The sequence below is a fragment of the Polypterus senegalus genome, chromosome 12 (assembly GCF_016835505.1).
Source record: "Polypterus senegalus isolate Bchr_013 chromosome 12, ASM1683550v1, whole genome shotgun sequence".
Lineage (NCBI taxonomy): Eukaryota > Metazoa > Chordata > Cladistia > Polypteriformes > Polypteridae > Polypterus > Polypterus senegalus.
The window spans coordinates 5,647,425-5,664,760 of NC_053165.1; the positions used below are offsets into that span (position 1 = coordinate 5,647,425).

At 34.0% G+C, this 17,336-nt stretch overlaps 1 protein-coding gene across 16 annotated transcripts in view; it reads left to right on the plus strand.

Annotated features, from left to right (window-relative positions):
- Window positions 1-17,336, plus strand: part of cadpsa (Ca2+-dependent activator protein for secretion a) — a 364,578-nt gene that overhangs the window by 206,707 nt on the left and 140,535 nt on the right. For 10 of the 16 annotated variants that reach the window (XM_039771426.1, XM_039771431.1, XM_039771437.1 and 7 more), the window contains exon 12: window positions 10,581-10,592. The exons of the other annotated variants lie outside the window; for them this stretch is intronic. In XM_039771426.1, coding sequence (XP_039627360.1) covers window positions 10,581-10,592 — 12 coding nt within the window. The remainder of the gene's footprint in view (window positions 1-10,580; window positions 10,593-17,336) is intronic. 16 annotated transcript variants of the gene reach the window in all.

Here is a 17,336-nt window from a genome sequence, read left to right on the forward strand (position 1 = left end):
TGGACTTTGACTTAATATTCTCCATGCTCAAAAGACATTTGACCATTGTACTTTTTAAATACTTTCATGTTGGGAGCAACAACCATTCTGACAATTACAATGACCCAGTTACACTAAAAGTCATATGACAGGTCACTCTTTATTGATTTATATTTCTCATTGTTTATTGGCTCCTTGTGCTTAATGTTTAATTCTTTTCAAGTAGGATACTGCCACATTGGAGACAGCATATGTTAATTTACTTGATTACAAATGCAACAGTGTTTTTTTTAAATGAAGAACATTTTTGGCAAATGCCTTGGCAGTTCCTCAGGGGGTTGGTGTCACTGTGATACTGATAGTGTGTTAGATACATCACCTACTGGTCATTGCCAGCCTTAAACTGAAGAAACAATCATCAAGTGGCAAGCCAGCCAGCCAGCCAGCCACCTGGAGCCAGTGCCGTACATGCCTAAATTGTAAATCTGGTCCTGAATGAATATAATTTTTCACTACTGGTTATATCTGGTGTTCTCAATATCATTCCCAAAAATGAACAATTTTGCTGTGAGCAGTACACCTTTAAGCATTATATTGATTTTTGTTTAATTAAAATGAAGGTAAGAATGTCTAAAGGAGTGCCACTTTTGTACAGATCAGATAGTTGTTTACTATGTTTAATTGGATTGATAGGAATATTCATTTTTCTACTAATGGGCGTAATACTCTTATTTCTGTATTATTTATTTCAGTTTTATGTGGCATCAGAGATTTTTTGTCAAAACCATAAAAAGTCATTGTGCATAATAATGAAAGCCCACAATAATAGATCCTGCTATTCATGTGAAATAAATGACTTCTTGGCGTGCATTTTATCTTTTCGCAAGTTTGTGCTAATTGAATGAAGTTTAATTTTATTTATTCCATACCAAGTGCCTAATGAAAAAATAAATATTTTCATATTGACATTCATTTTTCACATTTGTTTGCTTTTCAATGAAAGCAACAGCAATAGTAATAAAATGAAGCTGTTATATTGTATTTTTTTTTATTTTTTTTATTAGCCCAGTGGGTTTGGAAGAAAAATCCTTTGATTGTTTACAAGAATGATGCACTGCGATTTTTTTTTTTTTTTCCCCATCAAATAATTTACCCGTCTACTTTCACTTCTGAATGAATAAAATGTGTTTTTGACTTCCCTTTAAAAAAAGAAAAAGGAAATTAGCTACATAAAACACAAGATATTTCAAGTAACACTCAAAGGATAACAATGATATGCATTATTTTCAAAATATAAATTCTGTGTTGTTTGTGTTTGTGAAGTATTTTAAACTGTATATGATTCTGTTTAAATGGTTTTCCCTGGCCCAATCAATGGCACTCAGATGTTGCCAACTTCTCAAAACCTCTTTGCTGAAAGGCAGCTCTTATTAGATTATTCAATGATTGATTCATGTTTCCCTTTTTTGGTTTGATTTGCTTTCTTTTAACTTGTTTTCTTTCTTTCTTTAACTTGGTCATTTTGAGTGTCATTGTCTGGCAAGGGTGATGGCACGTTTTTCTCTGTGCTGCAGACGATTTCTTCAAAATACTGGCTTCAGGCCCCTATTTTCTTTATATAGGTTTACTGCAAGTGGCGTGCATAAAAGTCTTAATTTTGAAGGAGATGAACTCACAGTAGTAAAACAAAATTCAAAGAAGTTATGTATTGTCATTATGTGCAAATGTGTCAGAAATGAATTATGTTGTTATATTAAAAAGGGTCTCTGACTATCAGCTTCAACCACATTTCACAAAGTACACAGTAATATGGTCCAGATAAACACAAGATGAAAGGGTTAAACATCCATTTATGTCCAGAACACATTCCTGTCAATTCAGGCTTGTTGGTAGCTGGAGCCTACCCTGGCACCATCAGGCAATATGCACTTTGCCGAGCACAATCACTGTTTTTGGGCTTGTTTAGATTCAGGAGTTTCTCTAAAACATACCCTTTTTCACTAGAAGAGACCAAAGTGCCCAGAGGAAACCAGCTTGTATATTGACAGAATGTGCAAAATCCACACATGCAATGACCAAGCCAGGAAATCAACCTGAGTTTCTGAGTGGTGAGGCGGCAGCATTACCATCTCTGACACCCATGTGTTATACAGAGTAGGTCCCTTCAAAATATGCACACAAAAATGACCTGCATTCATCTCAGAAAAAGAAATGTTTAATTGAATATATATAATACACAGGGGTCAAATGATAGATAGCAGGGAAAATGATATGACAATTTAATGAAAACAATAAACATTTTCATATTGTTATTAATTTTTCACTTTTGATTGCTTTTCAATGAAAGCAACAGCAATAGTAATTAAATGAAAGGCAAAAGTATGAAAAGCCTTTCTTTTAGCGTATTGGGGGGGAAAGGTCACTGCATGTTGTGCTACTATTTTCACTTTTGAATTCTTTTTTTATATTTTGGTGCCTGTTTGTGTAAAGTTGTGAACAAATGTACTTATTGTGAGGTATCTTAAAATTTTCTTTATCTCAACATTACTTCAAACATTTAAAAAACATTAATTTATTTTAAGATTTCTTAAAGTGATTTCCTTTATATTGAGATATTTTGAATGTTATTTGAGGTATTTAAAGAGATGGTGCTTCTGAAAACATTAAATTTAACATGACATAATTGTAATTTTTTAAAGATATCTGTGAGATATTAAAATGCAGATGATGATATAATGAGATGATGTAAAAATTTGCCGAAATCTTAAAATTGACCTTTTTTCCCCCAAGATATCTGAACATGAACTGAATAAAAAAAAATCTGAACTGTATTTCAAAGTATAACAGGGAGCCTCTCTTGACTGTTAAGATACATGTTAGACCAGTAATTGACTGTGAATTACTGAGTCTCGTGTCACAGATATGGGTAAATTAGCTGACAGATGACATTATCATTATGATGAGCTCACACAACCAATCAGCTCTTGCCTCTTCTCAGTATTTTTTGCTACATGGCTAGTGACAGTGCTTCTAGATGGAATGAGACACTCTTGGCTCTAAGTAACTGATTGGCTGTTTTTGTGTTTCAGCAGAGAATTGCAGAGTTTGCAAGTTAACTTTGTCCCATTTTCCAGATAGTCCTCCCAAAGCTAAATACTACAGAGCTGAAGAAAATTACAGGCAAAAAGAAACTAGAGCAAATAAATCTACGGTGCACTCTGAAAAAGGTTGCCAAAGCAAGCCGAAATTGGAAATTAGCAATGCTTTCCAAATAAAATCAAAAGAGGTAATGCTCTTGTCCTATTTCTAGCCATCTTTTATACAGAGACAAAATAGTCTCTCTGGTGTCAGAACCCAACTCATGAGTAAGCCTCATATCAAATGAGTATTATGGCCATTTTGGTTCCCAGGAATAATTGTACATCTTAGAGGTATTTTAAATTTAATCATGACAGTCACAAGCAACAATGATACTTGTTGAAAGTTAGTCAAGTTTTAAATATACAACAGAGATTGGGAAGTGATTCAGCTTGTTAAAAGAAAATCACTACCTCAGCAAATTGAGAAGTTATTTATTTGCATTTGGTCTGCTAGTGTAACAACAGAATTTCTGCATTAATAGGCCCAAGCTTCTGAACAAGCCAGTCACAAAATGGTAAAAATAAAAGTGCAGCTTAGCACTTTGAGGTCCAGTATCATTTTTTCCTTTCTATTACTCTTCTTACTCATATTTTTGCTGTTCTGTCTGCTAACCGTAGTCGACATGATACATTTTGCTACTCATAAACCACACAGAGTATGGAATGCCAGTTCTTCTCCGGTCAAGGTCTTACACAAGCCCATATTCAGTTAGTTCACTTCAGTTTAGAGTTGACTTTTAACATTATAGTCTTTTAAGCATCCAGAAATAGTAAGAGTACATGGAGATAACAAAATTAAATACAGAGTCAATGTGTAAAATTCTATAAAAGACTGAAAATTGAACATAGGTGCCTAGAGCTGTGAGCCTAGTAATGTTTATTTCTCAGTTCCATAATATTTATGCCTAAGTATCTGTGGTAACTCAAGGAGACATTTTTGTCATAATAGAAAGGTACACTTTCTCCATTCTACTATTGTAAGGAATACCACTTTCCCTTATGCCTATATTTATTTCTCACTGGCATATTTTATAAGTGGTTAAGTGCAAGGGTCTCAAACCTTTGACGGCCTGTGGTAGATGCTGCTTTATTCCAGTTAGCTTATATTCAGATCATTTCAAATGCTCAGAAACGGTTGCACATGATGGCATTGTGGTCATTGGGCTCTTGCATGCCAATGCTTGTGTCACATGTCTTCACATGTCCTGAACTATTAATGTGTAATTAAGGAAGGAATCCAATATCTAAGAGTCATGGAACACCTAATATATTGTGGAAATATGCGAATGAGAAGCCTTATTAAGCAAACAGTTCCACTGAAGTCGTTAAAAAGCTGCCTCAAAGAATGTGGCTGGAATGCCATCCTGCAGACCAATCATTCCCAAGGGGTTGAGCTTGAGATCCTTGGCATGTAGCCTTCTTATATCACATTATCTGAAAACTGCAGTCAGTTGAGGCCAAAGTCGGTTCAATCTTCTATGTTTCCTAACTCACTTTTTATGCTACAGGGTAAAAGTTAGATGGAAACTGTTCTAGTGGCATCACATATAAGGCAAAACACTCATGACATAGCATTTATATTTTCATATAACTCAATATCTATGGAGGAATATTTCGGACAAAATTAAATAAATAAATAAATGCGTAAATAAATAAAAGTACTGTGAAATGTGAGCATAAATAAATAAATGTGTAATGAAATGAGAGCCTAAATAAATAAATGTCATGAAATGAGAGCATAAATAAATAAATGTGTCACGAAATATGTTTTTTTGTTGTTTATTTATTTATTTATTTCATTTTGTCCGTAACATTCCTGCAAACCGTCATGAAATACGACTTGAAATAAAACTGTAACCAAACTCGTCAAAGTTGAGAGGGTGGGCTCTAACACACCCTCTAGTTACTGATTGGTGAATCGATAGCACAAGAATTGATTAGAAAAATGCTTACTACTGCCGATGAAATGGATTCTGCCGAAGATAGATATTACTTATTTCAGAGAGAGAATTGAACATTTATCGGAAGAAATTACAATGTTGGCGGCCCTTTTAGACTCCGATGTAGATGAAACTATTTTTGAAGTTATCGAAGAACAGGTGGAACGGGCTCTACTACACTCCAGTTCAGGTGACACAGTTCCCTGCTCTGGACGTCCACCCTTTGACATTCCAGTAGAGTCAATAGAATACTCTACAGCTCTGATCAGTGGCAAAGTTGTTTGAAAAAGTAGCTGTGAATATGCACCTGACTCGTAAAACAAGGGTCAAATACTCAGTTCAGAATATTAGTTGGAGTTGCTTTGGGCATTCCATTTCAAAGTACCTAAACTAATACAGCCGTTGCAGCTTACCGTATATCAAACTGGCTCATTTGCCTTGTGATCGTCTTCTCCGATACACCATATAGATCTGCAATCTGTCGTACTTTTAAACCGCATAACAGAAGGTGTTCTATTGAATCAGCTGGAATGTCAAAGGATGGACGTCCAGAGCAGGAAACTGTGTCACCAGAACTGGAGTGTAGTCGAGTCCGTTTCACCTGTTCTTCGATAATTTCAAAAATAGTTTCATCTATATCAGAGTCTAAAAGGGCCGCCAACATTGTAATTTCTTCCGATAAATCTTCAATTCTCTCTCTGAAATAAGTAATATCTATCTTCGGCAGAATCCATTTCATCGGCAGTAGTAAGCATTTTTCTAATTATTTTAATTATTTTTAATTATTGTGCTTTGATTCACCAATCTGTAACTAGAGGGTGTGTTAGAGCCCACCCTTTCAACTTTGACGAGTGAAAGTGACAATTTTATTTCAAGTCGTATTTCATGACGGTTTGCAGGAATGTTACGGACAAAATGAAATAAATAAATAAGCAACAAAAAACATTTCATGACACATTTATTTATTTAGGCTCTCATTTCATGACACATTTATTTATTTATACTCACATTTCACAGTACTTTTATTTATTTACACATTTATTTATTTATTTAATTTTGTCCGAAATATTCCTCCATAAATATCGAGTTGCCCATTAACCTAAAACGTACACTGGGACGAAAACATTTATGTGGACAAAAGATGTTAACCACACAAAGAGAGGTCAGGACAGGTTTCTGAAGCTATGAGACAGCATCCCAAATTGCTGTGCATCACATAACATTTTTTTGGTGTATTTGATTAGTTGCACACAACATCCTTAAGTTACAATAATTGCACATAGACATTTAGCAACCTGCCTCTTGGCAAATGAAATGAAAACAATACTAAAATATAACTTCAGTCTTGGTTATTCTCTTTCTCACCAGGTAGAACTACATTCTTATTTGTGAGGGTGAATCTCCGGACATGTATTCAGCAGCTGTAAAATGTTTGTTTATCTCTGAAGTGTACATTTCCAAGGTTTTTCAGGTTCTGAAATTCCTCTGCTAAGAGTACACTGGGAAACTGTAGGGGATGTTTTTATCTCTGCCAGCAGCGTGTTCCAGTCAGCAGGAGTTTGAATATAAGAAGCTACTTAGTCATTGCTTTTAAAGAGTTTTTCAACAGTAAATTCACTGAGCTGGTGAGTGCATTTACCGGTATGTGACATTACAATTTAACAAGCTAAACAAACATTGTTTGATGTGAAACTGACAAACCTTGCTGTTATTTGCACCATAATGATTTCTGTTTAATTTTATTATAAAGTTGCAACATAAATAAAAAGCATATATGGTAAAAGATCTGAATTGCTGTCATCCCACCAAGTGTCACCCAGCACCTGAACAAAAATATGACATATCAAAAACATAAAAAATTGACATCTTGTTTATGAATTAATAATCAAAGAAAGATAATCTAGTAAATACATTCTGAAAACTAGGAACCACTTTATGTCCATCTAGGGTCGATATATTTTTATGTTAATTTTCTCAATATAGGTGCAAATGTAAGATTCCACAAATAGACCAAGTTCACAGCTTGGAAATGCTCTTTAAAAAAGTTTCTCCGCTTAAAGTACTGTCTCAGCAGAGACAAGAGAACAGAAACAACAAAAAAAAATCATTCATGATTTTAGGCTTTGCTCATATAAAATAAACATTCAATGTACAATCCACGTTAGGCTGTGCCAGAAAATGCCATTGAAATTTGGCAGCATGAATGTAGCTGCAATATTGAAGATGCTTGCTCTCTCTCACTCTCTCCTTTTCTGTTAGCTGAGGTGTTATGTCAGCACTCTGGGCATCATCTTCTCCAAGTGCTATGATGTGGTTTTGAGGGTGGCACTTACAGAGGGACACAATTCCAATGTCCTTATGTTGAGCAAGTGAGCAATTGTGGTGCTCCGGTGTTCAAGATTTGTAGGTTTTCAAGTGCCAGGATGTGGAAAGACTTTTTATTACTTTAACATTGTAATGGTAAAAGAAACCAATCAATGCTTAACTAGAAATTTCGCCCCCCTTTGCTAGAAATCTTTGTAATCATAAAAGATTCTCCCAGCCATGAACAAGAAATACAGTGAAAGCAAAAACCAAGAATTATAATATATAAAATGGAGTGGCAAGTATTGTAACAATAATAGTAATAAGCAGGAATGAAATAATGCTACTTCATATGCAGTTTATATGTATTTGGGTGCCAAGCATATTGAATACACAAACATTAGAGATGTTGAATATTATTTGAACTTCACTGCTACCTTCACATTTTTTAAAACAGAGAGTCCTTGGAAACTGAATCAGGCACTTAAAATAGCAACCTTTGTGTCTTATAGTAAACTAATTGGATGTAAATTTAGGACAATTTGTCTATTAACTAATTACACAAGCTTATATAACTGAAAAGAAACATATTTGAAATTTACCTAACATCACTGTTAAATTCTCAGCTTTTTCCTCCCTCTGTCTTTCTCTGTCACCTCCAGTTAATAGTCTGATCTATTCAAATCTGGCCGTAATTTTTCCACATTGCTTCCTAATGAGATCTTATTCCTGACATGAAGTAATATTTGCACCTTTATGTTTTTATTATTTTTGGTCAAAAGTAGCATTTTTCTCCCAAGGTTGGGGTCGTTCTTAAGCATCTAGAAACATTATACCCCAATTTCTAGTGTTTAACTTTCACTATGCCTACATTCATGCCTGAAATCCTCAGCGACTTCTATATCCATTGTCCTCTTCATGTGGCCAAATCTGCTTTTTTCCATCCCCTGGACAGGTGAATCAAGATATGGAACCCCATTAACCAGTCCGATGTACATCACAATATGTCATTAAATCTTTTAGACAACATGGATGGGAAAAGTGATGGTGGAGTGCAGGCTTTATAGAGGTTTACACTTCTGCTGATATTAAAGGCAAATTCGATGAGCCTTATATAGAATAAGTACTAATGTCTAACCTGAAGCTTCTTCATATTTCATACATACAAGCCATTTATTAATTATTTTAAACATTTTTCCCCAATAAAGATAGGTAAGCCCAGACACTAAGAAAAATGTGAGGCTTAGAAGTGTAAGCAAGCCGCAGAGCACTTTGCAAGTCAGAAGCATGGTTTTAAAGTAAGTTCAGCAGTGGTGAGAAATTAAACTGTGAATGTGGTAGAGGTCTGATTTTAGAAACCAACACCTTTCGTATCGCACTTCGCTAAATTAGAGATCCAGCACTTCATCAGATATTTTCTCCCGAATGTGTATTTTAATCAATCACTTCAACTGCTAAGACAGACAGCTTTCATTTCTGTTGAAATCATCTCTAGCACTTTATAGTTTTCACGTTCAAGTTATAAACAATTTATAGCACTGAAAGTGTTAACAATAAGCTTGTTGTCAATCTGGGCTGTCTGTTCTCACCTGTTTGTCTTGCTACATTAGTGCAAGGTTGAGTTTTTTTTGGCTGCGGACATACTCTATATTACATTAGGACTTATTTAGCCAACATCACATTTTAGTAACTATCTATTTAATTTCAATCCTGTTTTGTCCTGTTCTGACTATGTGGTGTTGGAGCCTATCCTAGCAGCAATGGGCTCAGGGCTGAAACTAGTTGTGAGCAAGATGCTATTCCATTGCGTAACGCTTAAATGGACAGAATGATATTGGCAGGATTTTTAGAGTTGTCAGTGGTTCTTGCATTATATTTTATGCTGTAATAAGCTTATTGTTATTCAAAATGTTAGTTTTTGTTTGGCATTTATTTTTTTCCCCTTAATTGGCTGTGATTGTAGCACCTTTGACTGAGCATTTTTCACTTTCATCCGACCATCAGTTTAAAGTTACCAGGAAACCGAAGACCGGCAATAGATAGGCAGATAGAGCGATCATCATCATTAAAAAAGAACACCCAGGTTGTGTGCATCATTTTGAAGTCATTTCAGTGTTTCAAAATATTTGTTGTACAATGCAAGGAAGTTCCATACACTACTTTTCAATGGATTATGTCGCCTGTATTTTGAATTTTTCCATTTTTGTGTTTGTTGGCATTGTGAGCCATATGCTTCCTTTTGTAATATACGTGAAGTGCATGTCTGACACAATGTTCAAACTCCATGTTATAATTAATAATGCAACTGTGCCAAGCGACCCTTCATTCCCATGATCCCCTGTGTGACTGACTGCAAAACAGAAGATTTAGAAACATTTTAATACCCATTAAGCAGAGCACTTCTACATGTTTATTAGCTAATTACTTGAAGTTGCAAATGTCTGTCTGCATCAGCTTATGCTGTTTGGTAGTCAGTATTCATATAGTAATGGCATAGGGAAGAATGAATAAATCTGCAATGAACTTTATGTAACAGATTATGCATTAAATATTTATAGCATTTCTTTGCTACCAAGTGACAGACTGGACAGTCAAAAGGCTTCCTGGAGCAAAGCCTTTGCTTTTTTCCATGCTGAAATGGTGGCTTTCATGAAAGTCATTCTCTGCATCGAAAGGCCAAATCCTGCAGGAAAAAAAGACCAGTCAGCACCACAAGCCCCTCAGAGCATCTGTTTTAAATGTAATTATTTATTTTTGTTCTTGGGTAAGTTTTCTGGTTCATGAGCAAGTTTGGCCTCCTGATTTTGCTAGCATAATCATTGCTATTCATACCCAGTGGCATTTTATTTCTAGTCAAAGCTTTGCGGTCTTTGCACACCTCAGGTAAGTGGTTCTGCCAGTTATTTTTATTTAACCACAGCCTGGGCAGAGCACTCATTACCACGCTTAAGAAGCAACCCTGGAGCAAATCCTCTGCAGCACAGGGCTAAATGTTGTCTTAACATTTCTGGAATGTGTTATTATTTATTTTGTTACTCCTTCTGTTGTGTTTCTCTTGTTGGTAGCATTTGTGTTTTAAGTTGTGTTCACTGTTTCATGCTTTGCCTGTACCCTAGTACTTTAGCTTCTAGGTTAGGGCTCCTGTCTGCTTTCCTGGGCCTTGTTGCTAGTCTTTATGTTATTCTGGTTTGTCCCTTCTTACCCTGCTAACTTCTAGCTGGACTCAAGGGTAAGTGCTTCCCTGTAGCTTGGCACAGCTCAGATAATCAACCTGGATTATCTGAAATATGCAATGTGCTTTTTCTTTTCTCAAATATTTCTCTCTCATGTTTAGAAATTGTAGATATATTTTATGTTAATTTCCTCAATATAGGTACAAATGTAAGCTTCCATTCTTGCCAAATAGGATGCATGTATTTCACTTTTATTTATGATTTTTGCTAGGGTTTTTATTTTTTTTTTAATCAAATTTATTTTTAATTTATTATTTTTTGCATAATTGCCTTCTCTCAATATATACTCTTAGTGTCAACAGCTCCTTTTGGTAAAGCTACATATTTCCTGTGAAATATTTTCAACTGCAGCAAAAATAAATCTTTTATTGTGAGGAATCCACATAATTAATGTTTTAAAAGTAACATACCTACTACTTGTAGTAGTAATACATAATCTTAAAACCATTTAAATAGAAATAAATAAACATGTACAAAATTATTGCCAAGAAATAGACCCATAACTAAGACAGGTGTCAAGAGTGTTCTAATCATTCCAGTGAGCAGACAGCAAACAATCATTTGTAAATGTGATTTTATTTCCCTACCTTTAGTTAATAATACCCGTCAATCAATGTATATTATATATATTGAGTTTTAGTGGGCAGATTTTATATATACATATATATATACATATAAATATATATACACATATATCTATATAAATATATATACACATATATTAAAAAAATACACAAAACAAGTCATAATTTTTACAATTTATGGTTATAAGTAAATGCATACATTCTCAAGCATAAATACTTCAATTCAAAGTCACCAGTAACTAGAACCTATCCTGGTAACACTGAGGGTAAGTTTGGGTTATAGGAGGGAATACCCAAGTAGCCAGAGGACAAGTTCCTTAGCCTTGAAGAGAATGTACAGAATCAATACAGACAATGAGCGGATTTGGAAATATAAACCAAGTATGCTGGATCTGTGACCTAGCAGCACTGACAGCTTACTTGGACCACTGATATATATACAGTGTACACTCAGAGAGTATATGTAGTTTTCTATGGAGAGGAATATCTACAGTACTGTAGCAATTCCGCACATATTCAATACAGACACACACAGACATCACTTTGAAAGTTGGTCAAATTGTGTATTTAGGTATGCCTGAGATATGAAACTGTTGAAAATTCAAATTCCATCTTTTGACCTATCACAATGATGTCTCTATATATACAGTACACACTATGTAATGAAAGTAATAAGATGAGAAAATACAGCACAATTATTTCACCTCTTGCAAGATAATGCACAGAAATACAATCCCTAGGAAGAGTGAAAGTGAACTGTAACATGGCAGTAATTTGCAAATAAAGTTTAATATTATACTTGCTATTTCTTACTTAGCATCCTCCTGCATCCCAAGGTGATTTATACAGCTTGTCTCTATCAGTGTTACATGGGGAGTATCTAATAAACCTAGTACATGGAAGGCTGTGATTTAATGTACAGTTTATTCTTTCATAGTAGAAACCAATTCCAGGTGCTTTATTATAATGTAGTTGTATACCATCTTTACTAGAGTACAGGTAGATTTTATAACACACTGATGCATAGAGTCAATGGAAGGAATTGAGGTTTGTGATTCTATATTATACCTTTCAATAATACATATAATCCTAAAGAGATTTTTGAATGCAGAAGGTCCTACACACAATTGTCCTAATTGTATTGTTAAACCTGATCACAGGCTGGGGTAAGTCAGTCACTTACACAGTGAACCAACAGTCGAAATTGAACCACAAGCCTAATCATTTTAATGTTGAACTTTTTGCAAATGGAGCATCACTTAATGTGATTTAAAAATACTGATCTGTTATAATTTTGTTATATAATTTATGCAGTTTGGAGGGGCAGACATAGTAAGAAAATCACAGTTAATTGAAGGATGGGATTAGACAAGTCACTATGTGATTGTATATAGAACCTTCCAGTGAAGTTACTTTACAAAATACAAAGCTATTGGGAACATGTACTGTATTGTATATATTTGGAGAACAAGAAGGTGAAGGTAAAGTGATTTAGAGCCTAGTGGACATGAAACAAGGGTTCAAGTCTGTTAGGCTACACGGTCTGCCCAAAAAATAGAAGTAAATTTGAAGAATCCAATATGATATTTTTGAGTTTTCTGTACATCTTCAGTCATTTGTAAAACATCAGTTTAATGTCTAGGTAGTTTACATTTTGATTGTGACTCCTGCAGGGTTAAAGATTTTGTGCTTTAGAAAATGGATGTCCTAAAAATAGTGTTTTTACATGAAAATTGAGTACTAGTTAGGTACCCCACCGATCCCTGTAAAACACACTCTCGATCAGTCATTAATATGTGAAAACGTATTTGCAGTTGCTGGTTACATCAGCACCTCTTTAAAGGATAGTCACGTTTTTCAAACCTTCAATTAAGAGTGGGTTGGTGACATCCCTGGTCTGGTATTGATTTGGTGGATGATTCTTGGCATTTGAAGTTCTTCTACCAGCTTTAATACCAGAACAGTGACATATTTATTGGGGATTTCTATGAAAGTGGTTCATGCTGTGATTTTTTTTTTTCTTTTTTCTCAAACCTCCCACAACAAAGAGTATATTTTGCTATTAGGACATAGAAGTACATGACTGTTACCCTTTTAATGTGAATACATTTTATTCACTATAGGATCTTTTTTATAGGGAACACCATAGTAATACACTTGACAAACACATCTCCATAGTACCATATGTTATAGATGTTACTTGCATTTCAAGTGTCATTATATTAAGCAACTTACACAAGGTCATGCAGTGAGTAAGTGACAGGGGTTGAACCAAAAGACTTTAGAGTTTAGAGTTCATTTACTTAGCCACAGCATCACAATGCCTGCCTGTCTGCCAATCTTGGATAACTGCAACAACACTTCTCTCTAAGTCTAGTATCAAGATTAAAATAATGCACTGTAGGTTAATCAAAGACTAAGATGAACGTCCTCTTCAGGGCTGTCAAGGAATCAAGCAGCAGTCTGCTGAGGACTAAACCACTGGACGTAGTAGTGACCTCTGATAGGGCCTCTTATATGTATAGACCTATTTATATAATCTTTTGCTGCATTATTGCAGCCTTTGCACATCCAAATATCTATGCAGAAGTAAGGTATACTTCTGTGCGTAGGCTTAGATTACTCAGTGTATAAAATAAAAAGACCAGTATGTTGTCTGTTTGAGCAGTTCTTAAAATCTACATCACTTATTGATTTGTTCATCTAATTTTCTTCCTTTCTGTGTGGAGCATAATGTGTGGATTCCTTTGAAAGAACCTTCCCTCATTTCTAATTTGAGTCATATGCATAAAACTCATGGTTTTAGTATCAACAAGTCAGATGAAGAAATTTAGTCTAAGTTTAATATTTTGGCCTTCTCTTATTTTATTCAGCATGCTGCACCTTTAAAAAAAACCTAACAAAGCTTTACTCAAGAGGGTCAGACCATGTCAGAGAGTTGGCAAATATGTAAGTGGAGTATTGTGAATGCTAATGAGAAGACTGCTCTCCTCCTCCTCATCAAATACTCCATCGTTTCTACTTGATGTATCTTTTCATTAGAGCCAGCAGAAGTGATTGTTTTTTTCCTTCTTTCGTTGCCATTTGGAGACAAGATTTAGTTTAATTTTTATTTTTTTCATTTCTTTTCCTTTTGTTCAGTAGTTACTTTGGATGCCTGATTAGGAACATGACTTTGATGTACTGCATTCATTGGTGGAAATACATAATTTTCTCCACAGTCATGAGAATGAAGAAAATCTAATTTGCTAGTTTCATAATCCAATCATGTATTTGCACCAAAATGCATTGCTGTCTTATTAGAGGTTTTGGATTTTGTTTCCCGTTTTATTTTAGTAGTAGTGTTATGCTTTTAATGGCTCCTTATGAACAATAGATGACACTGCAAAGTTTTAAAAGATTGTCAACTTGCAAATGCTACATTAAAAGGAATGCCGGACATTCAGGATGATTATTAGCCACAGCTTACTGCATGAAATTTCAAATTATTCTGCAATTCTCCGTTCTACCTTATCCTATTTAGGAAAAAAGCATGCGATTATGATATGTTTTTTAGAAATATTAAACATCTCTGCCCACATGGAGTTTAAATCATAAATGCTGAGCAAGGCTTTAATTCTGATTTTACTCATTGTCATTTAAAGGAATGTGACAGCAAACAGAGAAAAAATACCTGAAATTTGTTTGGGTATGATTGAAGTGTTTATGGATAGAAATGTCTAGGGAATGGCCTTAGTACTTTAGATGGGAATCTTTGAGAAATCTCTACATTTTTAGTGGAAATGATTTAAAGGATGTTGAGTCACTTGAGGCTATCAAATATTAACATTTCTGCTGCTGTTTTGGCCTCCTTAGTAGGGTATTATGGGTGACAGGAGGTCTGTACTCTCAGTTGGAAACTTGGTTGATGGCATTTAGTAAACCCATGTGAAAGTGAAGCACGCAAGGACATTATTTGTAAAATAGCCTCAACATTTGGCTCAGTACTCTTCTAGCAAGTATCTATAAATGAATAGCTGCCATCAATCATTGTCATTTCTTCTCTTGCTTTTTCTAGATGAGGTTGACTAGTGTCATTGTTTGTTACTGTCCAAAACACATCTTCATTCTTTTAATGTCAAACAGATATGACAAGCAGACATTTAACCAGATGGGCAGGACACAAAGTCACCTTTTTCTTTTCATTTTTTTCCCTGTGATGTAATCTTTTTCTCTCATAATCATGAAAGCCAGTGCATATTCTACATATTGTAATTGGTTATCTTTTGAAGAACTAGCTGCTCACATCAAGAACTAAGCACAGCAAGACAATTTCAGAAAAATCTTACAAAATAATAAAATAGAAATTCTAGGGTTTAGTGGGGTTTGTATGTAAGACAAATACATAAGGGATTGATTAGACAAATGAACATTCTTCATTATTAATGTATATGTTTAGGAAACTGCAAAAGAATGTATCAAGTTGATTATATTTTTTAAACTGAGATAGTGTGAAACAGCAAGAAAAGATAAGGAAAATTATTGAGTTGAATATATTCAGTTTATTTAAATTGAGTAACCTACATAGTCTGTAAGTGTAAAAATCTTACTTTAATAAGAATAGGTTTAAGAACAGATTTAAAATTGCTACTATATCATTGATAGTCTGCTGGTTGATAGCTAAATGTGCTGAACAATAGGGTAGAATATTAACTCATTAAAGTCTTAAATTGCTTTAATTGTTTATAACAGAAGGGATAAAAAGTCACATAGACCCCAACTAAAAATCCTGTTTAGCTGATTTCTTAATTATACATACAGAAGAACTGGCAGATGGACTCCCATTACTCTTCTTGCCGGTTATTCACACTATGGCATTTATTCAAGGGCTAAACTTGCCGTACAAATGATGTATTTGAGGTGGGAAGAAGTGTTGTTATATAGATGGTTTAAATACATGCAACCTTCACAGGATCAAGAAATATTAATAGATGTGTGCAGACATCAAAGTTGGAGATGTGGGTAACATTCATGACCTTATGACTAAGATCATGGTGTTGGTAGAAAATCCTGAGTCTATGAAACTTCTACATCCAAGGTGAAACTGAGGTTGAACTCGTTTTTCCCATGGCTATAAGCAGCGATGATTTTGTAGCACATAGTATTAAACAATAAAATGCCTTTGGTTGCCTCTTGTACAAAGGTGATTTTTTTTTCTATGTGTAAAGTAATTTCTTATAAAAAGTACGTATATCTTGCAATCATTTGGTGCATAACAAACTAACTTTACATTTTAATTTAGCATCATATTATAATTTAAAATCAACATTCAGAAACAAAAACAAATATATACTGTATTTACTGTTAAATATGATACATTCTGTTACATTTTATATTCTCTATTAGCATAATATCATACTGTATGTATACACAGCCCTATGCAATTATGTAGAGTGTCTGTCAGATCTCTACAATATATTTAAACTTTAATATTTTTTAAATACTGTGTCTTTCATAACTATCTACCATCTGTCTATCTCTTATGTACTGCCTTATCTATCTATCTATCTATCTATCTATCTATCTATCTATCTATCTATCTATCTATCTATCTATCCATTATATAGTTCCTTTTTCCCTTAAGCCTAGAACTGTTAACTATTTCTCTATCATATTGTAATTTTTCAGTTTGTTTTTATAGACATGAATTGCACATATCTGGATTAAGCTGCATTTTTTGTTATTTATACCAGTTTTAAATTGAAAATTAAACATAGAATATGCATTATTTGGATATAACATGAAATTTAAAATTAAAACATTGAATATTATTGCTTAAGTTTTTTAAATTAATTATCACTTTAAAAAGAACACAAATAGTAAATTGTAAACTGTAAGTAGAAATAATGTCTGCACTTTTGAACAATAACATTTTCAAATAAATCTATATAAATTAGTGTTTTCAGTTTCCTTTACTAAAATTTTAATTAACAATTCTAAACTTAAAAATAAAATTATAAAATGCCATTAACTCAGTCTCCTTGTGTTTAAAGTTAGCAATGAACAGTACACAACTTCCTATTTATATTTTTACAAGTTCTTTACAGTGTAATCATTATCTTGGAACACCTAACTGATCTAAAATTCCTTCATGACATCTTTTCTTCCAGCACTTCA